Genomic DNA, 22,459 nt, shown 5'->3' with positions numbered 1-22,459 from the left:
TCCTAAATGATCAACAATCATCTTAATAGAGGAAGGATTAAAAAGAACTGTTTTTATTAATAAAAATGTAATGAATGCAGCATGTTCACATGCAAAAAGAAGTAACGGTATAAAATTGTTTGAAAAAAATAAATGTTTCTCCTCACAGGTTTCCACTCCCCCATCCCCTGCCCAGCCAGATGTAGCCACTGTTAAGATTTCACATGTCCTTCTAGAAATCTGTTATGAACATGGACATATATCTCATGTGCCTTCATAAATCCACCTTTGATTTTGTTTTTACTAAATGCAATGCAGCTGTACCTTTGTTCAGCCCTTGATACTTTTCCTCCTTTCCATAATCTCTCTTGTATAATTTACCTCCATAATTTTTAAAGGTATATGACATTACTGTGTTGAGATAAATGTAATTTATTCATCCATTCCTCTGATGGACATTTAGTTTGTTTCTGGGTTTTTGCTTTTATTGACTCAAAGAGTATCCTTGTATTTATATTGTTGTATGCTTGTCCCATGTAACTATTGGCTAAATTCCTAGAAATGGAATTCCTGGGTTAAAGAGTATGCATAATAGGGAAAAACTTTTTGGAAAAATTCAAACACACTCAAAGATAGAATTGTAAAATGAACCCCCCACATACCTACCACCCTGTTACAACTCCTATCTATATATACCCAGTTTTGTTTCATTTGTATCTGAACCAACCTTCTCAGGTAAGTTTTCACTCATCAGGTTATTTTAAAGTCAATCCTAGACTCAATATCATTTTACCCATAAATATTATTTGTTGTTTTTGACTTTTGGTAACTGTTTTAAAATTAACCAATTGAATAAGTTGAATCAGTTTTTACCTCCATTCGTGCCTATTTTTCTGCACTCTGATTAACTAACACTAGGGGTGATCTTTTCCATCTGATGGTTGAAAATGGCAATTTTTAATAGAGTGTTTAAATGATGAGAAAAACTGAGCAATTTTTTCATGTGTATATTGGCACTTTTCAATTTACCTTTTCCCCACTGAGTTGTATTTTTTAATAGATTAAGAATATGGAACACTGTACAACCTCCTTCCCTTTTCTTTCAGTTTGGGCTTTATTCATCTACAAGTTTTTATTTTCAAAAACAAAAATCAGTCTTTTGCTTTTGTCTTCTGGGCTGCTGTTCTGTTTGGAAAACCCTTTCTTAATAATTAGACTTATGTTTTAGTGCTATACTACTTTACTTGTTAAGTATAAATCTTTGATTCATTCACAGGTTATTTTGGTTAAGAGCTGAGATACAGATTTAACTGTATTCCCTCAGTCTTCTCTCTTTCTCTTCCAGGCTAGCAGATTGTCCCATCACTATTTACTAAACAATTCTTTCCCCACCGATTTGAAATGCCACTTTTATTACACACAAATTTGTATTGAATACAAATTCTTGTTTGTACTTGAGCCTGTTTCTGTATACTCTGAGCGAGTGCTACCTAATGGAACTTTTTGTGATAAAAACGTTCTGTGTCTGTGCTGTCCTGAACAGCTACATATGGCTGCTGAGCAGTTGAACTGTGGCCAGTGTGATTGAGGAAATGAAGTTTGAGCTTTAAAAAAACTACTGTAAGTGTTAATAGTCACAGGAGGCTAGTAGATACTATGTAAGTGCAGCGGGACTAGCCTACTGACGTATGTCTGTTTATGACTATTGATGTGTTAGTACCAAATCTTTTTTTAACCATCTTAATCATCCTTAAGTGTACAGTTAAGTGGTGTTAAGCATACTCACGTTGTTGTAGACCGTATCCCCTGAACTTTTTCATCTTGCAAAACTGAGATTCCGTGTGCATTAAACAACTCCCCTTCTCCCCCTTTCCCAGTGCCTGGTAACCACCATTCTACTCTGATTCCATGAATCTGGCTGCTTAGATACCTCATGTATGTGGAATCATATAGTATTTGTCTTTTTTGTGACTGGTTTATTTCACTTAGCATGATGTCCTCAAGTTTCCAAATCTCCAAATCCAGTGCCCATAGAAAGAATACTGAGTATTCACTACCACAGAACATTTAGTGAAAACAGGGATCATGGGATAAGGTGGTCCGTCATAGTACCCTGGGGAACTTAGGGAAGGAAAAGGCTTTAGAGATTCTGAGCTCAGCATCTCCATAAGGGAGTGAAAGCCTCAGTGATTGCCCTGGAAGGTGCCTTTATCTCTTGTAGCCAGAGGCAGAGATTTCTAAAAACCAGACCCTAAATCTGATTTTGCAGGTGGCTGAATTACCGTGCATGTTCAGCTTCCGGTCTTGTACAGTCTCTTGTGTTCAAGTTAACAACGTTGGAAAGGAATGGAAAACTGAACGTTGGGGTGGGGAATATGGGCAGATTCCAGTGAGGCAGAAGAACCTTGAACTCCTCGGTTCTGCCTCACTGCCTTTGCCAGTCCTTCCACCCCGTCTCAGGGAGCTTAGTCTCCTGAGGGAGCTGTGATGGCTGCCCTTCAGGCCGTTGCCTTGCAGGAGACCACGTATCTTCCTCAGGAACTATCTTCACCACCTGTCATTGCTTCAGTACCTACAACACCCCCCAGGGAATGAGGTACTAAGATCACCCATGAGAGAGTATGATACACACTTAAAGAATTGCATGGTTTTGCCTGCAGTTACCTGGGGAATGGTGTGGGATCAGAGTAGCCAGAATATAAAGTTGATCAGGTGATTTTTTTGATGTGGGCACACTGAACAGAGATTCCAGAGTGAAGGGATTAGGTCAGAGGACTAGGAGTGGTTTGTCAGTTGATTGAACATTTCATTATACTTAAAGGTGGCCTAAACTCAAGTTGAGGTAGATGCTAGAACTTTGAGGAAGTTACCCAAAGGCTTAGGGAGATTCGAATGCTAAAGTGGATTTTTCATTTTAAAAAAACTTGATCACATGTGTCCCCTGGGTGGGCCCAGAGGAGACTCCTTTCCTCACAGTTCTGAGAAGCACATTCATTGGAGGGGCCTCAGCATCGCTGGGGAGCTCTGTTGGCTATTCTCTTTAAACCGGTAATGACTGGTTAACTCTTGCCATCAAACGAGGATCCCTGAATTTGTCAGGAATGAAAGAGTGCCCAGGAGGCAGAGGCAGGTACTGGTGCTTGACTGCTAAAGGCAGAGTGATGTGGTTACATAGCCTAGGAAGTAATCACAGCAGTCTGGGCTGCAGGGATCTTTGGCACTGGCTTGTTGATCATAGTGTCCCTATGACTGAAATGGGTCGGCAACCTGTTAAGTAAACAGAGCAACTAGAGGCCTGGGGAACAGAAGTGTGACTGGATGGTCTCAGTAAAGAGTTTAGAGCCCCTCAACTAGTCCCCACACCTAGGCCAGTTCGCAGGCCCAATGCCTTTGAATGAAGGGAAAGTCAGATCCTCCTGAGGAAAGACTCTACAACATAGCCAGAATTTTATGCTATGAGTCTCCGTCTGTCCTTTCCCCTAAAGACCTATAGCCGTTTACTAGAGTGCCTGGGCACTGGGGAAGGGGAAATTCACATTGGTTCACTGACCTGTGGAAGTGAGAGAAAGTCCAGTGGAAGCCACTAGAATGTCACCCCCCTACAAAAATAGTAAACTATTACCCAGAGGGACTGCAGAGCTACCGTTAAGGATTTGAAAGATGCAGAAGTGGTGATTCCTCTAACGTCCCCATTCGACTCACTCGTCTGGCATTGAAGAAGACGGATGGGTCTTAGAGAATGATGGTGGATTATCATGAATTTAATCAGGTGGTGGTTTCAATTGCAGTTACTGTTCCAGATGTGGTTTTACGGCTGTAGCAAGTCAGTGCAATTCCTGGCATTTGATATGCAGATGTTGATCTGCTTTTTTCCTCTATGCTTATTAATATAAGACCATCAGAATTAGTTTGTTCCTAACTGGCAGAATCAGCAGTATACCTTCACCAACCTGTCTTGGGGCTAAATCAAGCCTTAGTCATGAGCCAGTGTGCCAGAATCTGGATGGCCTCTCCCTCCCACAGGACATTATGCTAATCCATTACATCGATACGATGTTGTCAGAGCTGGTGAGCCGAAAGTCACAACTCCTGTAGACGTTGTGCATGCGTGCCAGAGGGTGGAGGGTGCGAATAAGTCTCACAAAAACTGGGGGGCCTGTCATCTTGATGAACTTCCTAGGAGTCCAGTGGTTTGCAGCATACTGAGATACCCTTTCCAAGGTAAGAGACAGCTTGCTATATCTGGCTTCTCCCATCACAAAGAAAGGGGGAATATTTGGATTTTGGAGGCAACATACACATCACTTGATCTGAAATGAGGACTGTCCCTCTTTCCACAAGCTTTGCTCTGCTCTGTTGTCCTAATCAGAGCTCCAAAGCTTCCCCTTTCTCTTTCATTTTGTGTCTGGGGTCTGTTCTGCCTCCTTTCTTTTTTATTTCCTGTGAGTCTCTCACGGTCAACTCTTCCCAAGTCCTTTTCCTTTTCCTGTCACTTAAACCTTTTCATTCCTCAGGCTGGTGATTTTCTTAAGTGTTCCTCCCTTGTCTCTCTAATGCGAATTTTCATATTTAAAATTTTTATTTTCATCCAGATGAATGTTTATTGTAGAAAACTTAGAGAAATAAATGTAAAATAATTCATACCCTATCACATTTTTATAAAATTTATAGTGTAATTTTTTTATAACTTTCTTTTTACTTAATGAATAACGTATGCGTCTCATCCATGCTATTTAACTGTTTCACAGATTTCATTGGCATACTGTGATTTATCCATCTCCCCTACTGGACATGTTTTAGCTTCCAAAGTAATATTGTGTGAGCCTATTTGTAATTAGATCTTTGACCATGTTCTCCCACCCCCCAGAAACAGAATTGCAAGGTCAGACGAGATACTCATTATTAAAGTTCTTTTAAAATATTTACTGCCATTTGTTCCCCAAACTTGAACTAGTCTACGTCCCTACCAGCAGTACATGAACGTGTTTATTTACATCTCATCAGTACCAGATAGTGTTATTTTACAAACTTTACGCCATTTGTTTCTTCTCAGTCTTTTGAATTGTGAATACTCTCTATTTTCTATTTAGAAGTCATAATATATTTGTTGGGATGGCATTTGTGTTAGCTTATTCATTCATTCGGTCACCCACTTGTGTTAGATACAGTGATGAGAAGACAAGAATTAGGTATTGGCTTGCTTGGAATTTATGGTCCAGAAGTTACAGTTTTATTACAGCAGTGTTGGATTCACACTGATCTGGCCTGTTTTATTTTGCCTTGTAACTAAGCATGGATCGGGGAATCCTTGGAGCCTGTGATACAGGACGCTGATGATGGACTTTGTTAGCATGGTGGTCTTTTTAGCAGTAGGCCATGGATACTTGTGATTAACTGGAAATTAACATAGTGTGTGTAAAAAGTCAAGTTACCTCTGCAGAACTGTCTGTGAGCCTTGAAGATTCCTGTCTTTTCCGCAAGTATTTTTAGTGTTACATTCCTCTGCTCCAGTAAGTATTTTGGTCACTGTTCCTCCCAGGGCAAATAGTGTCTTAAATGTAATATTTGAAGCATTATATGGTATTTTTTCCTTCAGAGCACTTTAATTATAGTTGGCATTATGATGAGGTTATGCTAAGAGAGGTTTTTTTCCCCCTAAGTTGTCAGGCTTTAAAATGACTCCTGTAAGCTATCAGGCTCCCAGGAAGCAGTGTTTGAAACAGAGTGTCTGTGTGCATACTCTGTCTGTAATTGAGGCTGGTATTATTCTCCTTAGGTTTTTCAATTGTAGTTGCCTCACGTGGCCAGTTATATTGTTATACTTGTTCCCTAATACTGTGCTAGTACCTGTTTGTTTCAGTGGCTTATGCATCTGTTTGGTATATGTAATAGTGACTGTGGAAAGGCTGGGTGTGTTATATAGGATTGCCTATAATAAATATCAGTCTGGTCTTACAGGGTTTTCCAAAGTGACAGCTGAGTATTAATTAACAACAAACTAATGTTTATGGCAAAAGTGGTTGGTAACTCCGTTGCTAAGCATATATTTCATGGTTCAAATGACAGTTAATTTCTCTGCAATATTCCCAAATAAAATGTTCAGATTTTCTAATTAATGTTGCCAGTGAAAACCCAGGTTTACATGGAAAAATTCAGTGTATCTGCCTTAGATATTGCAACAGTACCTATTTAGAGTATGTTGTTGAACTATTTATGCATTTTTCATAAGAATACATGAGTCTTGAAAAGAATAAATGTAAGTTGCTTTTGAAATGTATATTTGAACTTGCTTGTTTGACTTATTAGACTGTGCCAATCTTCTGGGGTTTTGTTGAAGTGTAATTCACATACCATATAATTCACCATTTTTGAAGTGTACAGTTCAGTAGATTTGAGTGCAGTTGGCCCTCCATACTTGCAAGTTCCACATCTGTGAATTCAACAAACCACAGATTGAAAATACCTGAAAATATCTGGAAAAAAAATTCCAGAAAGTTCCAAAAAGTAAAACTTGAATTTGCCTGGTGGTGGCAACTGTCTACATAGCATTTAGACAGTTGTAGCATTGTAGTAGGCATTACAGATAATCTAGGGATGATTTAAAGTACGCTGGAGGATATATGTAGAGTATATGTAAATGATGTGTCATTTTATATAAGGGACTTGAGCACCACAGATTTTGATATTCACAGGGGATCCTGGAACCAATCCTCTGCAGATACCTAGGGACAACTGTATATTCACATGGCTGTGCAACCATCTGTCTCTCGATTTGCTTATTCTGGGCATTCATATGAAAGGAATTATACAGTATTTGGCTTCTGATTTCTTTGACTTAGCACAATGTTTTCAAGATCCATCCATGTGTTGGCATATATCAGTACTACATTCCTATTTATGGTCAAATAATATTTCATAAGTTTTTTTTTTTTAACTGTGGTTGTGCATTTGTCTCTGCCTACCTATAAATTATTGCTTCTTTTATTTGATGGTCTGTTACTGGTTACAAACACATTATGTCTTTTTGATGAATTGTCCCCTTTGGTTATTGTGAAATGATTCTCATTTCTAGTAGTATTCCTTGTCTTAAACCTTACTGTATTTGATATCATAGCCACACCAGCCTTCTTATGCTTGATATTCAAGTGGTTTATTTTTTCTCCATCCATTTACTTTCAGCCCATCTGTGCCTTCATTTAAAGCTGATCTCTTTTGAGTAGCATATAATTCAGTTTCAGATTTATATCCAGTCTAAAAATTTACTTGGACTATGTAGTCCATTTACATTTAATGTAGGTATTACTGTGATTGGATTTGAGTCTACCATCTTGCTATTTGTTTTCTTTGTCCTATCTTTTTTCCTTTCTTGTCATCTTTTGAGTCAATCAAGTAGTGTTTTAGTATGTCATTCTATATCCTTTATTGGCTTCTTAACTATACCTGTTTTATTTTTTCAGTGGTTACTGTGTCTGTTTAAAGGTACAATATGTATCCTTAACTGACTACAGTTAATCTTAAATTAATGCCACTTCACCTATGTAAAAATCTTTTAACTATATAATTCCATTAGGCAGATGCCTCCCATCCCTTGTGCTGTTGTCGCCTATTTTACTTCTGCATATGTTTTAACCTCCATAGTACATTGTTATTACTTGGTCATATATTTTTTAAAGAATTTATGGAAATAAAAATAGTTTTTAAAGTATTTATCATTTCTAGTGCTCTTTCATTTTTCTTGTAAATTCATGTATCTTTTTAGTATTTTTTCCATCAGTGTGCAATTCACCAACTCTAGAATTATCAGAGTTTTAATTAAACAATGCTACTATTAATATATTTAAATATACTGGTAAAAATCTACCTTTAGTTATAAGGCACAGCAATCCTTACTGATATTGTAGCTTTTTTTTTTTTTTAAAGCATTCACATCCTCCAAGGATAAAATCAGAGCTGGTTCTGAAAGAAAAATCTTTAACTGGTACTCCTTTAAAGAAGTTTTCTTAAAATAATAGATAAATAAAGCTTATTTCTGGACATAGTTTACTTGAATTTTTAGAAGACTTTGTAAGTATCTTAATTAAAAGTTGAAGAAAATAACCAGAGTATAAAGAGGACAGTCCTAACATGGGCTTTTCAACTTGCAGGAAGTTACTGCTTTTCAGAGTTGACTGTGTGTTTGGTTATTTGCTTTTCTTGTGTGTTACATTACTTAGTGGGTTGTTCAGAGAAAGTAGCAGAAAATAGCCTTTTGAGCAAATCCCATCTGGTGGCAGCTTGGTGGGGATAAGTAATGCTGAGGAACAAGTCATCAAAGGACTTTACCTTTACAGCTTTTCTCCCAGATTTATTTGGCTTAAAGCAGGATCTTGATTTTAAAGTTCCAAAACCCATAATATGGCTTATTTTCACTGTTTGGTCATTCATATAATGGTATGGCATTGGTATTATTGGGTGGCACTTGATGCATACCTGTACTGCAGACATTGCCAAACACTATATAAAATATTTACAGGTACAGAATCCTTCCTTTCCAGCGAGTGAGACAGTTAAAGAGGTAGTTGCTTTGCGCCAGGTAAATGTGATAGTAAAGCACAGAGCACCACTAACGTACAAAGGAGTTGTACCTCATCTAGGCTTGTGGTCAGTTTGTGTTAGCAGCATTGGGGAAATGTTACCTGAATTGAGTCTTAAAGAACTTAGGAATGTGATACAAGAATAGGACACAGAGCTTGGAGAAGGACTTCCAGGAGGAGAGAATTACCTGTCTGGAACAAAGAGGAAAAAATATTCTACGGCATGATCAATAGTTTGAGACAGAGAAAGCAATGAAAGATGAGAATGTGGGGACAGGCTTTGGTATGCTCAGGGATGACTGTATGTGTCATGCTAGGATGCTTGGACTCGGTCCTGTAGGAGACTGTTAGCCACTGGAGCATTTTAAACAGGAAAACAGTGTTGTCAGATTACTTACTATTTTAGAAAGATCTTTCTCACTGCAGTGTGAGCAATATTAATCCTGGAAATAGGGAAGTTTCTTAGAGGGTTGATGAAGTAATGTTAGGCAGAAGGTAATGAAAGTGAAAACATAGAAAGAAGTAGCTGATTTGGAAACTGGTAAGGAAGCAGAATAGATAGGAAGTGTAGCTGGAATGAACAGGAAGAAAGGGATGACCCCCGGTGTTCTGGCTTAGGCACTGGAGGTGAATGGTGTTACTATTCTTTTAAATGAGAAAGAGGAGAAAGGAAAGAAGTAATGATTTGAAACAAGTTAAATTTAGGATACTTACTTCATCAGGAAATTGAACAATGAGGTCTTTTAGTAAAGCATTCTTTGGGAGATAAAGACAGCGGATGGTCATTAGCATAGAACAGCCAGTATTTATAGCTCTTGTAATTGCACAACTAGAACTCAAAGCCCATGACTGCATATCACATCAGTCTGTTTAGACATATTGCTTCTCTAAAAGACTGTTGAAACACAGATACTTAGAGGTGACAAAATTTTAGGGCAGAAGTTAGCATGCAAGGTTGTCAGTATTCTGAAATAAAGGGATGAAAGGAAGGTGATAAGAGGTGGGAGTTCTGTTGCTTCAGAAGTTCTGCTTGTTGACCAGCAGAGGGCAGTCAGTCTCTCAGTTCAGTATTTTCTACTCTGTGCTGCCCTTAAGGCTTAGAAGCTCAGGTCTTTAGAACATAAATTTTCAGTGTTCCTGTTACACTAGGCCAGGCATCCGGGGCACTTTTATTTACCCTTGCTTCTAAGACTTAAAGGATGTTCAGGTTTTGTTCTGGAGCCAGTTCTTCTTCCACATCCCCTAGGCCCCATGTCTAATTATTTTTTCCCTAAGTTTGACTTGAGTCATCCTTTTAAGACCTGCCATGGTGACGGGGGTAAGCATAAAATCAAGCAGAAAGTTTGAGAAATGTAATGAATCTTTGCCTCTGTTAAAAATGCCCGATTTTTGTTCCTAATTAACTGCTAAGACCCAGGGATACATTTGTGTTTTCTTGGTCTAGTGATTCAGGGACTAGAATGGAAGAGGTGGGCATCAGCTCCTGGAGACAGTATTGATAAGCCTGGTTGGCTCTGTAGAGCAGAACACTGTTAGATTTGAAGGGCTTATATAAACCTTCCTGTCCCAGGATACACCCTTCATGCACCTGCCATATGTCTGAAATGCCCATTAGTTTACTTTTTAGCTTTAAGTATTCAAAGCTCAACTAAAATTCAAAAAATTCACTGGGAGGGACAAGGTAAGTGTGGCAGGACAAATTATTTCTTTAAATTAGCTAGGACTTAGAGAAACAGGGATGGGCAGGAAAGTCTAATTAGATTTAACTAGGGGATGGAAGGAAAGGTCTGGAACTAGGATTATACTGTTTCCTGTTTTGGGTTTGTTTTTGTTTTTTGGCTTTTTGTTTCCTGTTTATAAACCTTCAATGCCTCCCAACTGATGAGTGACATTTATAGAGTATGTACTGTACGCCAGGCATTGTCATTTCATGCTCAAGCCAACCCTATGAGATAATTACGGTAACTGTCCCTGTTTTGCAGGTCAGGAAGCTGAGGCACAGAGAGGTTAAAGTAGTTTGTCTGAGGTTGCTTGTGGAGGAGACAACCTGTGTTCACCACTGTTCAGTCCTCCTGTGTATCTTATGCTGCCAGAACAGTTTCTTGTCCACACTAGGTGCCCTGTAACCCAGGTAACTTTTGAATTGAATCAACACATGGACTAGCATGAAGCTAAGTGACTGCACGGTGGCTCTTGGAAACAGAGGCCCCTTTGAAATCACTGAGACCCTCAGCCAGATTCATGAGGCCCCTGGGCTCAGAAGGATGTTATTTCTGCTTCTCGGTATAGCAGTAGCATAATTTAAGGAAACAGTGAAAAAAGAAGTAGAGATGCTTTTAAAGGTGTTACTTCCCAGCACCTGTTCTGTTAGGTTGTGGGGGAAATGTGCATAACTGGTTATTTGGATTACTTAGTGTCATTCTTAAAATGGTGTTATTTCTGTGAAATTAGTAGTTGATAGTGTTCAGTTTTTCCTTATTAGAGCAAAAAGAGTTCCTCAGAAGTTTCATAATAAAAATATGGAACTTCGTTTAGTGATATAGTTGAACAATTTAATGAAGGCTATCTTAATCGACCTGGGAGTGTCAGAGAATGTGTATATCTTGGTTTGGTTACACTTCCAAAAACATTTGTTGTACACTTAGTGAATTATTTCTTTCATCTTCATTGAATTTCATCCTCTATTTTAGCTTTTTTTCAATCTAAGTGAAGAATGCAGATTAAGGAATATCTTCACATAGAAGGTCAATTAGGAAAACCCTCTGTTTCAGAAACAAATAGTACATTGTCCCAAGAGTCTTTTTTTTCCTTCTTACAAATTCTGGTCTCTTAACTACATTAGTGTTCTTTGGCATTGACTGTGCGTGTAGTCAGAAATCAGTCCTAGGCAACTTTGGGGAAAGGACTGGGAGAGGAAGAAAATGAAAACTGATGGTGAAAGCAGGTTTGAGTTTGTGTGGCTCTAAGTTACCCATGCACATTCCACCCTCCTTGCCACAATAATTGAGAGGTAGCTGATTATTCTGGCCAGCTGACAAGTCAGATTGTGGATTTTCCCAAGTCATAAGCTTAGGAATAAAAACGCTGTATATTTGTACCTAAATTTAAGAAAGATTGACTCTCCAAGCCAGTCACTCTTTGGAGGAAGAGAATGCTATCACCTTCGTAAAGCTGTGCATTATAAAAGGCATGTCTGTGGGGTTACTGAATGTCCCTTGGGGTTTGTTTCATTTATAACGTTGCCTCGGGCCTTCTGCTGCATCCTGTTGGAATGACCTCCTTTTCAACCCTGTGCTGGCAGCTGTGATACAGCTCTTTCCCTTGGATCCTTCGGGCTTGTCACATGACAGACATGAACTGTGACCTCTTTGTTCCTTACCCAGATGATTAGGTCTCCTTAATTTTTTTTCTATTAAACAATTTTGCCTTATTTTCTTTCCTCTTTTTCCTCTTTGTTCCCGTTTATTTCCTACCTACACAGGATTTTTTTTGATAGCAGTTTAATTTTCTTATTGAAGTATAACATCAATGCAGACAAGTATGTACAAAAGTAAATACAAATCATGAATAAGCTCACTGAATTTTCACAGCATGAACACATCCATGTAGACAAGCACTCAGGTCAAAAAAGAGAGGCAGGGGTAGGGGGAACATTGCCAGAATCCCAGAAAACCTCTCCTAGCCTCTTCTGATCACTTCTCTTCTCCCTTAAGGGGAATCATCCCAATTTCTAGAGCTTTACCTGGATTTGAACTTTATAGAAATGGAATCAAACTGTATGTATTCCTTTGTATCTGAATCCTTTCATTTAACATTTTTGTGACATTTGTCCATGGTACTCAGTTTGTTACTGCTGTGTAGTATTCCCTTTGTATGAATATTCTAGTTTATTCTGCTCTTAATGGGCATTTGGATTATTTCTAGTTTCGGGCTTTTGTGAGTAGTAGTGCTAAACATTCTCATACATGTCTTTTGGTAAACACATGACATATTTCTGGATATTTACATAGAAGTGAAATTGCCAAGGCAAAGTGTATCCATCTAGCCATTTAATTTAAAAATTCATGTAAAACACTAAATGAGTGATTTTAGGTGAACTCTTGGTAGGAAACATTTGTAAACATATATGGATTCAGCTTTAGCATAATATATGTCTAATTTTCGGCTAAGAAAAATGTCTACTTAAAAGTACTATAGTTTTAAACAGATAACTCCTGTATACAACAAAATTGCCGTGCGGTGCCCGTGACATGTTTTATTAACTTTCTTCCTAATGTGTCCCTTTTTTCCAGTGTTCCAAAACTGAGTTAGTGGGCTTATTCAGTAAAAATCTTATGAGAATATTTTGACGGTGGTGGTAGTTTATAAGAGTTAAGATTACACCTGTCAGCAGGGAAAAGTGGTGTGCTGGGGCTTGACTGCCACGCTCAGCCGAAGCTACGGGGCTGGCGCTTGCATTTGTACAAATTGCATTCTTTACCAACACCTTTGCCAGAGGTGATGAGAGACCAGCTCTGCGCCTTAGAGAGGCTTTAGAAGAAGCAGGCAGGCAGTTGTGCAGCCAAGAATAATCTCTTTGTCTGTTTTTTTAAAACGTGGACTTTCCAAAATTTGTTCCATGGATGCTTTTGAACAAGTTTAACCTAATGAGTATAGAAATGTGATTATGATGTCATATCCCTTCAAAAGGGAATAGCATCTTTGAAGGAAATTTTATTTGACTGTGAGATAAAATGCCCCCAATCATTCTGTGAACACGTATGGAATTAAGTTGACTTGTTTTGACCATAGTGTTTTGGAGACATTAAAGAAGATTTCCTTACTTTCCATTAAAATAAAACAGCAAAACAAAAAATATTGAGAGTAATTAAAAATTGATAGTTATAAAAGGATAGTAATGAAACCAGAAGATTCACTTCTTGTATAAATATCTTTCCTTGTGTAAGTCTTTCGGGTGGAGAAAGGAGAGTTGCCAATCAAATTGAGATGTTTTGAAACAAAGTATGGTGGTTAAAAAAAGAATAAAGGATTCATTTTTGCCAAATTATCCTTTGTTTGAATATTCTGTGTTTTTCCTCTCTTCTTCCAATCTGTTTTTTATAAAATAGTGGTGTGGAGACATATTGATATATAGAAAACTATATTAATACAGGAGTATTGGATTTGATCTAGTGGGTATGTGTTGATGGTGGTATGGTAGCATACACAAATTACTATAATAGACTTAAGTAGTTGCCAGAGTGAGAATTCTTGCAGGGAATGGAGGGCAAGTAGACACATTTGAAATGGATCTTAAAGGATGAGTAGATAGGTGTTGAATGGCCTTTGGCTGATCTCGGCAGCAGGAAGTAAGGCTAAGGGAAGGCAGATGATGAGTTTGTACCTGATATGATGTATAATATAGAAGAGACTAAGAGCATTCACTTTAGATCAGATCAAAAATTGAGTCCCAGCTCAGTTTTGCTGGTGACCTTCATCAGTTTCCTCATTTGATAAATGGGAACGGCACCCATATAACTTGCTGCAGTGTTATATAAAGGAAAAGATAACGCGTGGAAGTTGCTTAATGTAGCTCTCAAACTGTAGCAAGTGCTCAGGCAGTTACTCTGGACAGTGAGGCACCTGAAAGGATTTTGCACATGGAGTGGTGGGATCTGAACCATGGAAGGCTTTTACTTTTACTTTTGTAATTGACATATGAAAGGCTGCACACATATGCAGTGTACAGTACGACATACGTATATACACCTGTGAAATCATCACCACAATCAAAGTCATGACCACATCGATCACTCCCAAAAGTTTTGTCTAAGACCTTTAAGGAGGACAGTCTGCCCTGCGATGTGCAGCAAAGAATGGAGTGGAGAAGGCAGTTAAGAGGCTGTGGCCGTGGCCCAGGTGAGAGAGAATGAGTGAGGTCATAAACGCGGTGTGGTGGCAGTCTGGGCTGCTGGAGGGCAGGCTCGAGCTGCGTTGTGGTATTGTCTCCAGCACCTAACCCAGGGGCTCGAGGGTAGTGGGCTCTCACTGAATTGACGGGTTCTCCCTTTATGAAAGACTGCTTATTTTAAACTTGTTTCTCCATTTATTTTATTTAGGGCTTAAAAGACAACCTTTTTGCTTCTGGGGCATCTAGCCTGACAGCCACCAAACAATTGCTTCGTCCAAGAATCACGAGAGTCTGCCTCAGGGACCTGATCTTCTGTATGGAGCAGGAGAGGGAGATGAAGTACTCCCGAGCTCTGTACTTGGCCCTTCTGAAGTGACCTCGCCCCTCTCTGGCCACGACCTTGCTATTTACTGCCAAAGAAGACGTGAAGAGCGTTGCCACGCTGTCCTGAAATTTCAGTTTCTGGAAAACAGTCACCAATAGGGAAGACCATTGTTTACAGTTATAAACTTTTATTAAATCTTACTTATGTATCCCGTGGGGGTTCTTAATGACTAGGAGTCAGTGTTGTCTTCTGAAAATCGGTTGTGAAATACAGTTTACACAGGTAGGCATTTGCCTACCTATGTGTTTAATTATAGCAAGACCCTGTTTGTTACTGCCTGCTTCATTTGCCAGACTGTTAACAGGTAAGATGTCTTTCCCTAATACAGCCTGCATTGAGATGCAAGAGGAAGGAAGAGTCACTGCTTACCAAGAAACTGTATGTATTTCGTCCCATGCTGAACCTGACTCATAAAGTGTTAGGTTTTCTGGGCTGGAATCAGAAATTGCTGAGCTAATTATGATAATCACCTTCTGTAGTTGAAGGTGACAAGCCACAGCTTAGGGCTTGTGGTGGCTTTGGTCAGCTGAGTCCTGGTGTTGTCAAAACTGAGACAGATGGGGATAGTTTGTGCCTGAGGTTGCTGTTCTCTGGTTCACATGACCATACGCTGCTTCTGATACCGAGTGAGGGGACATCCTTGTCAAGGAGACCTTAAAACTGAAGCTGCTGATATACCTCGTTGAAAAATGGAAAAGATGGAGAGTATTGGATGAGATGATGGGATGTTGCGTCCAAACTGATGGAGGAATACGAAAATGGAATCATAAATCAGGAAATGTGCTGCATGTGCCTGAGAAGGGCAGTGGTGGAACTGGAACTCCAGAGCAACAACTACATGTTTCATTGATGGGAGAACATCACAGCCCAATCAAGAAGGAAAAATGTATCAAACATTTCCAAATTACAGTATTTCAAAAGGAAGAAGTTATTTTTTGTTTTGTGTATTGCTTTAAATCTTAAGAAGGGTACTTTTAAAAACTCTTTTAGTTACCCTAAGTTTTAAGCATCTTGTTGCATTTAAAAAAATCCTAATTGATGATAAATTTTAGCAACAGGACTCCATTTTGGGTCCTATACTCAAAAGGTAATGTCAGCATCTTACTCTTGGAAATCTTGGCTCTAAATATATTATGAAAAGCATGTTATATATTCTCCTCTGGGGAGGAAGCTGACATTTTGCAAAGCAAATTCTCTTCTTCTTCTTCTTTTTTTTAATTCCACTTTTGTGGCATGTAGCTGGTAAAAAAAAAAATAATAACTTAGTTAGAACTGTATACAGAAAGAATGAGTAAAGCCTCCAAAGAAGGCAAAAAAAAGGGGGGGAGGGAAAGCTGTGCTTAGGAAAAGAATTCAAGGGGAAAAGAGAAACCTCAAGTATGCTATTCTCCATCCTGTTCTTCCCATCGGGACTGTTAATGGCCATATTCTATACTGTAGTAAGTTTTACATTGGCCACGTTTTTTGTTTCAGCAAGTTATTATGTAAAATGCTATAAATTATGTATATGACAAAAGAATCCTTTAAGAAGAGATCTATACCTGAAGTTGTTTTTGTATATTTAAATGCTTAGCTTTATTTTTTGTAAAGTGCAGCACACTCCCATATTTGTGTATAATCTTATTGATCAGATGTTTAAAGTTATTTCCAACACTTCATTAAAATAATTATTTTATTATAAGATTAACTTTGCTCAGTCTCTGACTTTGAAAACCAGTATCTCTAGAAGTTGGCCGCTGAAGTTGGGGCCTGGGCAATGGGTCATATCTATCAGGAAGTAGATCTTTCTTGGCTCTGATTGGTACTTACTTTGGAGTGTCAGCATTTATGGGTTCCAGAACCTCACTTCAGATCCAACTTCCTATATCGCTTTTCTTTGAAACAGTTGTAAATTGGCATGGTATTTGACTTACAGTGCATGCTTCACATATTCATTACAAAAGCTTTTCTTGGCCCATTGAGGTTTTTTTTGAGAAGGTATTCTTTTTCAAAATTTATTTTTAATATTCATTTTAAACTTTGTGTCCTGAGGCATATACAAAAGAGCAAACAGTGGACCCAAGATACTCTTCCACTCAGTTTGCAGAATGGGGGCCTTGGGCAGATTTGATCTATAAATGCATCCTCTGTGACTCACACAGTGAGGCCGATACTTTAATTCATAGAAATCTGTATTTCCACTTCTTTCGAAAAATTGGAAGATCTGGAATCACTAGGTGCACCCTTTTGTGTGACAGTCTGCTGGAGCCAATAATTGGCTGTCCACTTTAGATGTGGGGGCATAAGTTTACCTTCCCTTGTCTGATCCCTTTAAGTGTTGAAATTTGAGACCCTCTGCCTTCAGTATTTATCTTGAGTGATGAACAGTAAAAGGAAAATGCCAGAAATTCTCTACTTACTTCTTTTTAAAGCAACTTTATTGAGGTATGTTCTACATGTAAATTTCACAGTTTTATCCATTTAACTGTAATATGACTGATGGAACTCTAAAATTGTTTCTTTCTGAAAAGCTCTTAAAGATTCTCTTAAGAGAAGCAAAGTTTAACATTCTTTTAAAACTTTTATTTCCTGAAATCTGCTTTGAGGTAAATTTTGTTTCATTGGAATTTTGACAAAACTTTATTTAGAATTAAAACCATTTACACTAATTATGTCATAGTTACAGCAAAATGTAAAAGTAATATTAGGGCACATTCTTTAGAAAAATAAGAAACCAAGATCTCTTGCTGATCAAGTTGGATTTGATGCCTAGTTGAACAATGAACCAAGTAAGTGTTTATAGAACGTTAACCTCAACAAGACACAGTGATTCTTCCTTAAGGAAACAAAAGTGTAATGTGCCCTATGTTTATGTATGGCCTACTAACCAGTTTTTGTTTTGTTGTTTTCGGCGTTAGTATCTTTTCAGATACTTTCATATGCCTTGCTGCACTGAAACAGTTTTGTTTTTAACTTTTAGGCACAATTTACATCTAATACCAATATCTTTTTCTCTGACTTTTTACTGCCTGTTAATATTTTCATACGCATTTCAGTTGTCTGGCTTTGGTGCATTTCCATTTTCACTGTAGTTATTCCACCACTTGGAAAATTGGTCCTCAGTAGAATACTCTTGCTGTATTTTTCTTCTGGGAAACGTTGAGAGACTGCTGTGCATGCAAGAAACCTAAAATGTTGGCCACCATGTATGTGGACACTGACTGGTTAAGTGAGAGGGACAGATGACATAACAGTAATAGAATTTCTGATGAAGACCTTGTCCATTGAATACTTGTGGGAAGAAAATACTTCGAAGGAACTCACTTGCAGACTTTTGATTTTGTTGATAAAACATGATTTGAACAATGTTAATGGCAACTCTCCTCCTTTAAAATAATAAGGCAGGCTGATATCTTTCCAAGTCCTCTTATTTCAGTGGTACTGGGGCAGTGTCTCCCTGGCTGCTCATCTCAGTCTTGCCTCTTACCGTTGTATGACCTTGGGTAAACTACTTAACCTCTCTGCCTTTGTTTCCTCATCTACAAAGAATGGTACCTACCTGTGAGATGGTGATGAAAATTGATTGAGTTTTGATAGGTAAAGCCCTCAGAACAGTATGTCACTTGTATAAACACTACATACATATGAACACTGTACGTTGGTAATGGTTGTTACGATTGTATCAGTTCTGAATGGCATAACTGCACCTCCTTCTCACCTCCAGTACTGGATTGTGTTGATGAAAGTCACTAGTTGAATGCATGAACCTAGGGTCTTATTTAACCATCATCATGTTCATGCAAATTCTGATGTATTGCATTTGGGATTGGAGGATGGGAGGCCAGAAGAAAAAAGGTATGATACTGTAGTGGAGCCGTTAAACAGTAATTCTAATGTTCGTGGCTTTGTCTGTTAAGTTTCTTACAGGTTTGAAAGCAGTAAGGAAGTCATACCATTATTTTTAAATCTTTAGTTGGAACTGTTGTAGATACGGTGAACATTCCCACTGTGTAACGGGGTCTAGCACAGTAATTCTCTTACAGACCCTCAGTCCCATGCTCTCCTCCCTAGGTTCACCTGCTTTTACCAGTTTCTTGTATCTCTTTCCGGTCATAGCCTGTATACACCCAGGCACACAGTTGTAGGTTCACCCTTTATTTGCATTTGGCAGCATGCTGATCCATCCGTTACCATTTCCGCGTTCCCATTCTTCTTAATTCAGTGTATACTGTGTTCCAGGCCAGGGGTCGTAGTAGTATCTTGCTGTAATCTTTGGGAAAACAATGTGTGAATTTTTCCTTGAGGGATTTAGTCACAGGTTTTCTTACTGTTTTGTAAATTTTCCTACTTCACTAGAAGAATCCAGTCTCGTCTGAGTATGTGTTCACTGTTCCTCTTCCAAACAGTCCTGGTGAAAAGCAACCAGAGGGGTAGAGGTTTCCTCTGGGAGAAGGTAGGTAGAAGGAAAGATGAAGAAATCATTTAGGGAGAGAATTGAGTATTCCAGTTGTGATTATAAAGTTTTACTGACAGCAAGCACCCTTCTACCAGGAATACTAGGATTGGTAGCCAACCTGAGTGTGGGATCACTCCAAGCTCTTTTTTGTAAGACTGATAGTCTTCATTTAAAAGTAATAAATGGATAAGAATAGGGATGACCTCAATGTGAGGTTCCTGGGAGTGATTCCTAAAGGATGCCTGATAGACAAAATACTCATTTGTCAAATTTGTAATAATTTTCTGTATATGGGACGCTATGGGGAACTCAGATGTATAAGATACTCCATGTCCTGGAGAAGTCCTCCAGGACACGGACTGTTTATACATAAACACTGATAATGCAAAGCAGCACACACTTCACCTTAGGAGAAGTGTAAATAGTAGATTCTCATGGGTGCCTTTAAGAAAAAGTATATTACTTCCAAAGGGAACGACTGTGTTTACTCTCTCACAGAAGAAATAAAATTTGACCTAAGCAATGAAAAGAATGGGTTAGATTTTTTGGTTTTGGTGGATCCTTTTTTTTTTTAATGTTTATTTTTTATTAAAATGTTGTTGATTTACAATGTTAGTTTCAGGTGAACAGCAATGCAATTCAGTTATACATATACAGACATAAGTTTTTTCAGATTCTTTTCCATTATATGTTATTACAAGAAATTGAATATAGTTCCCTGTACTATGCAGATGTCTTTGTTTATTTTATATACAGTAATGTGTATCTGTTAATCCCAAGCTCCCTCCCCTGCTCTTTCCTCTTCGGTAACCATAATTTGTTTCCTATGCCCATGAGTCTGTTTTTGGTTTGTAAATAGAATTTATCTTTTTTTGGGGGTGGGGGGATACGATTTTGTAAGTCATATATTCTTAGGCCTTCTAAGGGAAAGAATTATATATATATATATATTTTGCATATATATATATGAAGTACTTTTAGGGATGTGAATATCCAGGTCAGCTGATTATGAGAGTCATGTATGGGAGAAATAGAAAATAATTTTGAAAATTAAGATAGCAGCAACTGCTTATAGTGTCCAAGATTCATAGGTACAAAGGAATACAGAAGTCCCCTACCTTTGTCTTCTAGATACGTAATTTTTTATTTCAATGAGATTATAGAAGAAGAGTGGTGACAGTTGCCTGAAACCAACCCCCCCACACACCCAGAAGCTTTTCCCTTGATTATAACAATGATATAGTCTCCTTGTATAAGATTTGGAAAATAAAAAGACTATAAGGAAAGTGAAAACACTTAGTATTTCGGTGCATTTCTTTCTGTTCTTTTTTTCTGCGCTCAGTCTGTAGATGCTTCAGGTCATGCTGTTGGTCCAGCTTGCTGTCCTTACCCACACGCCATTGGAGATGCCAGGAAAAAACTGAGAAGAAACACAACCAGGAGAATAAAAACGTCACATTGGAGCTCTGTCCCTCAAAGTGATGTTGAGACCACATTTCTGGTTTCCTCATTTAAGCATGTGGATTTGTTTAAAACAATTCCAATTTGCTTCACTTGGGTAAAATGGAAGTACCTTTTTTTGTCTCATCATGGCTTGCATTGGGCCTCTCCATGAGAAGGTGACATGGAGGAAGAGTTGCCACGATTCTGTTCAGCGAATTTCATAGCAATGTTACCCATAAGGTTGGGGCTGTTTGTAATTTTAATGGAGACTTTGCCTGAAGATGATGGGGAAGGTGAGGATGTGCTGGTTGGCTTCCTGGGCTTTCGTTTCCCTAAATTAGAGTGGGAAGCTGTGCTGGGCAGTCTCCAAGGAACCCTTAAACTTTCAGGTGGCGACATGAGTGTGTCACTGGGTGCTTAGGAATGTTAACTCCTGTAAGAGTAGAAGGTGGTTGCCTCTAATGCTGTTGACAGCAGTTGAATAAATGATGCATTGTGTCTTTTCCATCTCTTCTGCCGTTATCACAAAGTAGAAGTCACGTGTGGTACTGGGCCAGACCCCGATCAAAGAACAATACAAGCGTCCTCATTGGATGAGTTTCCTAGAGCTGCCTTAATGAATTGCCACAACTGGGTGGCTTAATGCGTTAAATTCTCTCACAGTTCTAGAGGCCAGAAGTCTGACATCAGGTGTCAGCAGGGCCACGCTCCCTGTTTAGGCTCTGGGGAGAATCTTCTTTGCCTTTCCAGCTTCTGGTGGCATTTGATGTTCCTTGACTGTGGCAGCAGGTCTCCAATGTCTGCTTCCATCTTGACGTGGTCTTCTCTGCACCTTCTATGTCCTCACTCTTCTTATAAGGACACCAGATGTTGAATTTAGAGCCCCCTCAATACGGTACAATCTCGTCTTGACCTTTAACTAACATCTACAAAGACCCTATTTCCAAATGGGGCCACATTCTGAGGCTCCAGGTGGACATTAATTTGAGGGTGGAGGGGATAGTAGTCAACCCACTATGGGAGCATATTGCATATGATTATGTATTCCTAATACTTTATTTTCTATCACTGACTTCAATGGTAGCGGGAAATGTTAATGGTTGTTGTGTGTCTCCCTAAATGGGTGACTTAAAACCTTGAGGTTTGTCAAGACACCTGTCCTCTGCTTCTCCCCCCTTCTCTCCACTTTAGGCTCAGAAGTTCCTAGCAGGTGGCTCTGTTCTGAGAAATGTGTCTTTGGTGTGGTTTAGACTGTGCCATCCTGGTGTTTACAGAAGCATATGCAGTGACTCTGTCTCAGAAGCCCTTTGAGAGTTTGAATGCTATGTACATGTTGACTCTTAAGGAAATTCTCCACACTATGAGTAAATCATTAGTTTATTTCATGTGGAAGTGCTGATTCTAACAGGTATCAAGTATTGGAATTTTTTAATAACAATGAACCCAGATCCTCTCTGCAAGAACTTCAAGAGAGTATAGATAGGCATGTCTCATTTAATTCCGCTTTGCTTTACAAATTGACGGTTGTGGCAACCTGCGTCAAGCAAGTCTGTCGGCGCCATTTTTCCAATAGCATTCTCATTTTGGCATTTTTTTTTAAACTTGTGAGATTAATTTTTTTAATTGAAGTATAGTTGATTTACAATGTTGTGTTAATTTCTGGTGTGTAATGTGGTGATTCAGTTATACATATATATGTTTTCATATTCTTTTTCATTATAGATTATTACAAGGTATTGAATATAGTTCCTTGT

At 38.6% G+C, this 22,459-nt stretch overlaps 1 protein-coding gene across 5 annotated transcripts in view; it reads left to right on the top strand.

The window, feature by feature from the left end:
- Positions 1-16,514, top strand: part of TAF4B (TATA-box binding protein associated factor 4b) — a 99,145-nt gene extending 82,631 nt beyond the window's left edge. For all 5 annotated transcript variants that reach the window (XM_072949076.1, XM_072949079.1, XM_072949077.1 and 2 more), the window contains one exon: positions 14,651-16,514. In XM_072949076.1, coding sequence (XP_072805177.1) covers positions 14,651-14,818 — 168 coding nt within the window. In that variant the 3' untranslated portion in view covers positions 14,819-16,514. The remainder of the gene's footprint in view (positions 1-14,650) is intronic.
- The last annotated feature ends 5,945 nt before the right edge of the window (positions 16,515-22,459 follow it).

The sequence above is a fragment of the Vicugna pacos genome, chromosome 24 (assembly GCF_048564905.1).
Source record: "Vicugna pacos chromosome 24, VicPac4, whole genome shotgun sequence".
Taxonomy (NCBI): domain Eukaryota; kingdom Metazoa; phylum Chordata; class Mammalia; order Artiodactyla; family Camelidae; genus Vicugna; species Vicugna pacos.
Note: the sequence above shows the minus strand (reverse complement) of the source record. Positions and strands in the feature narration are given on the sequence as shown.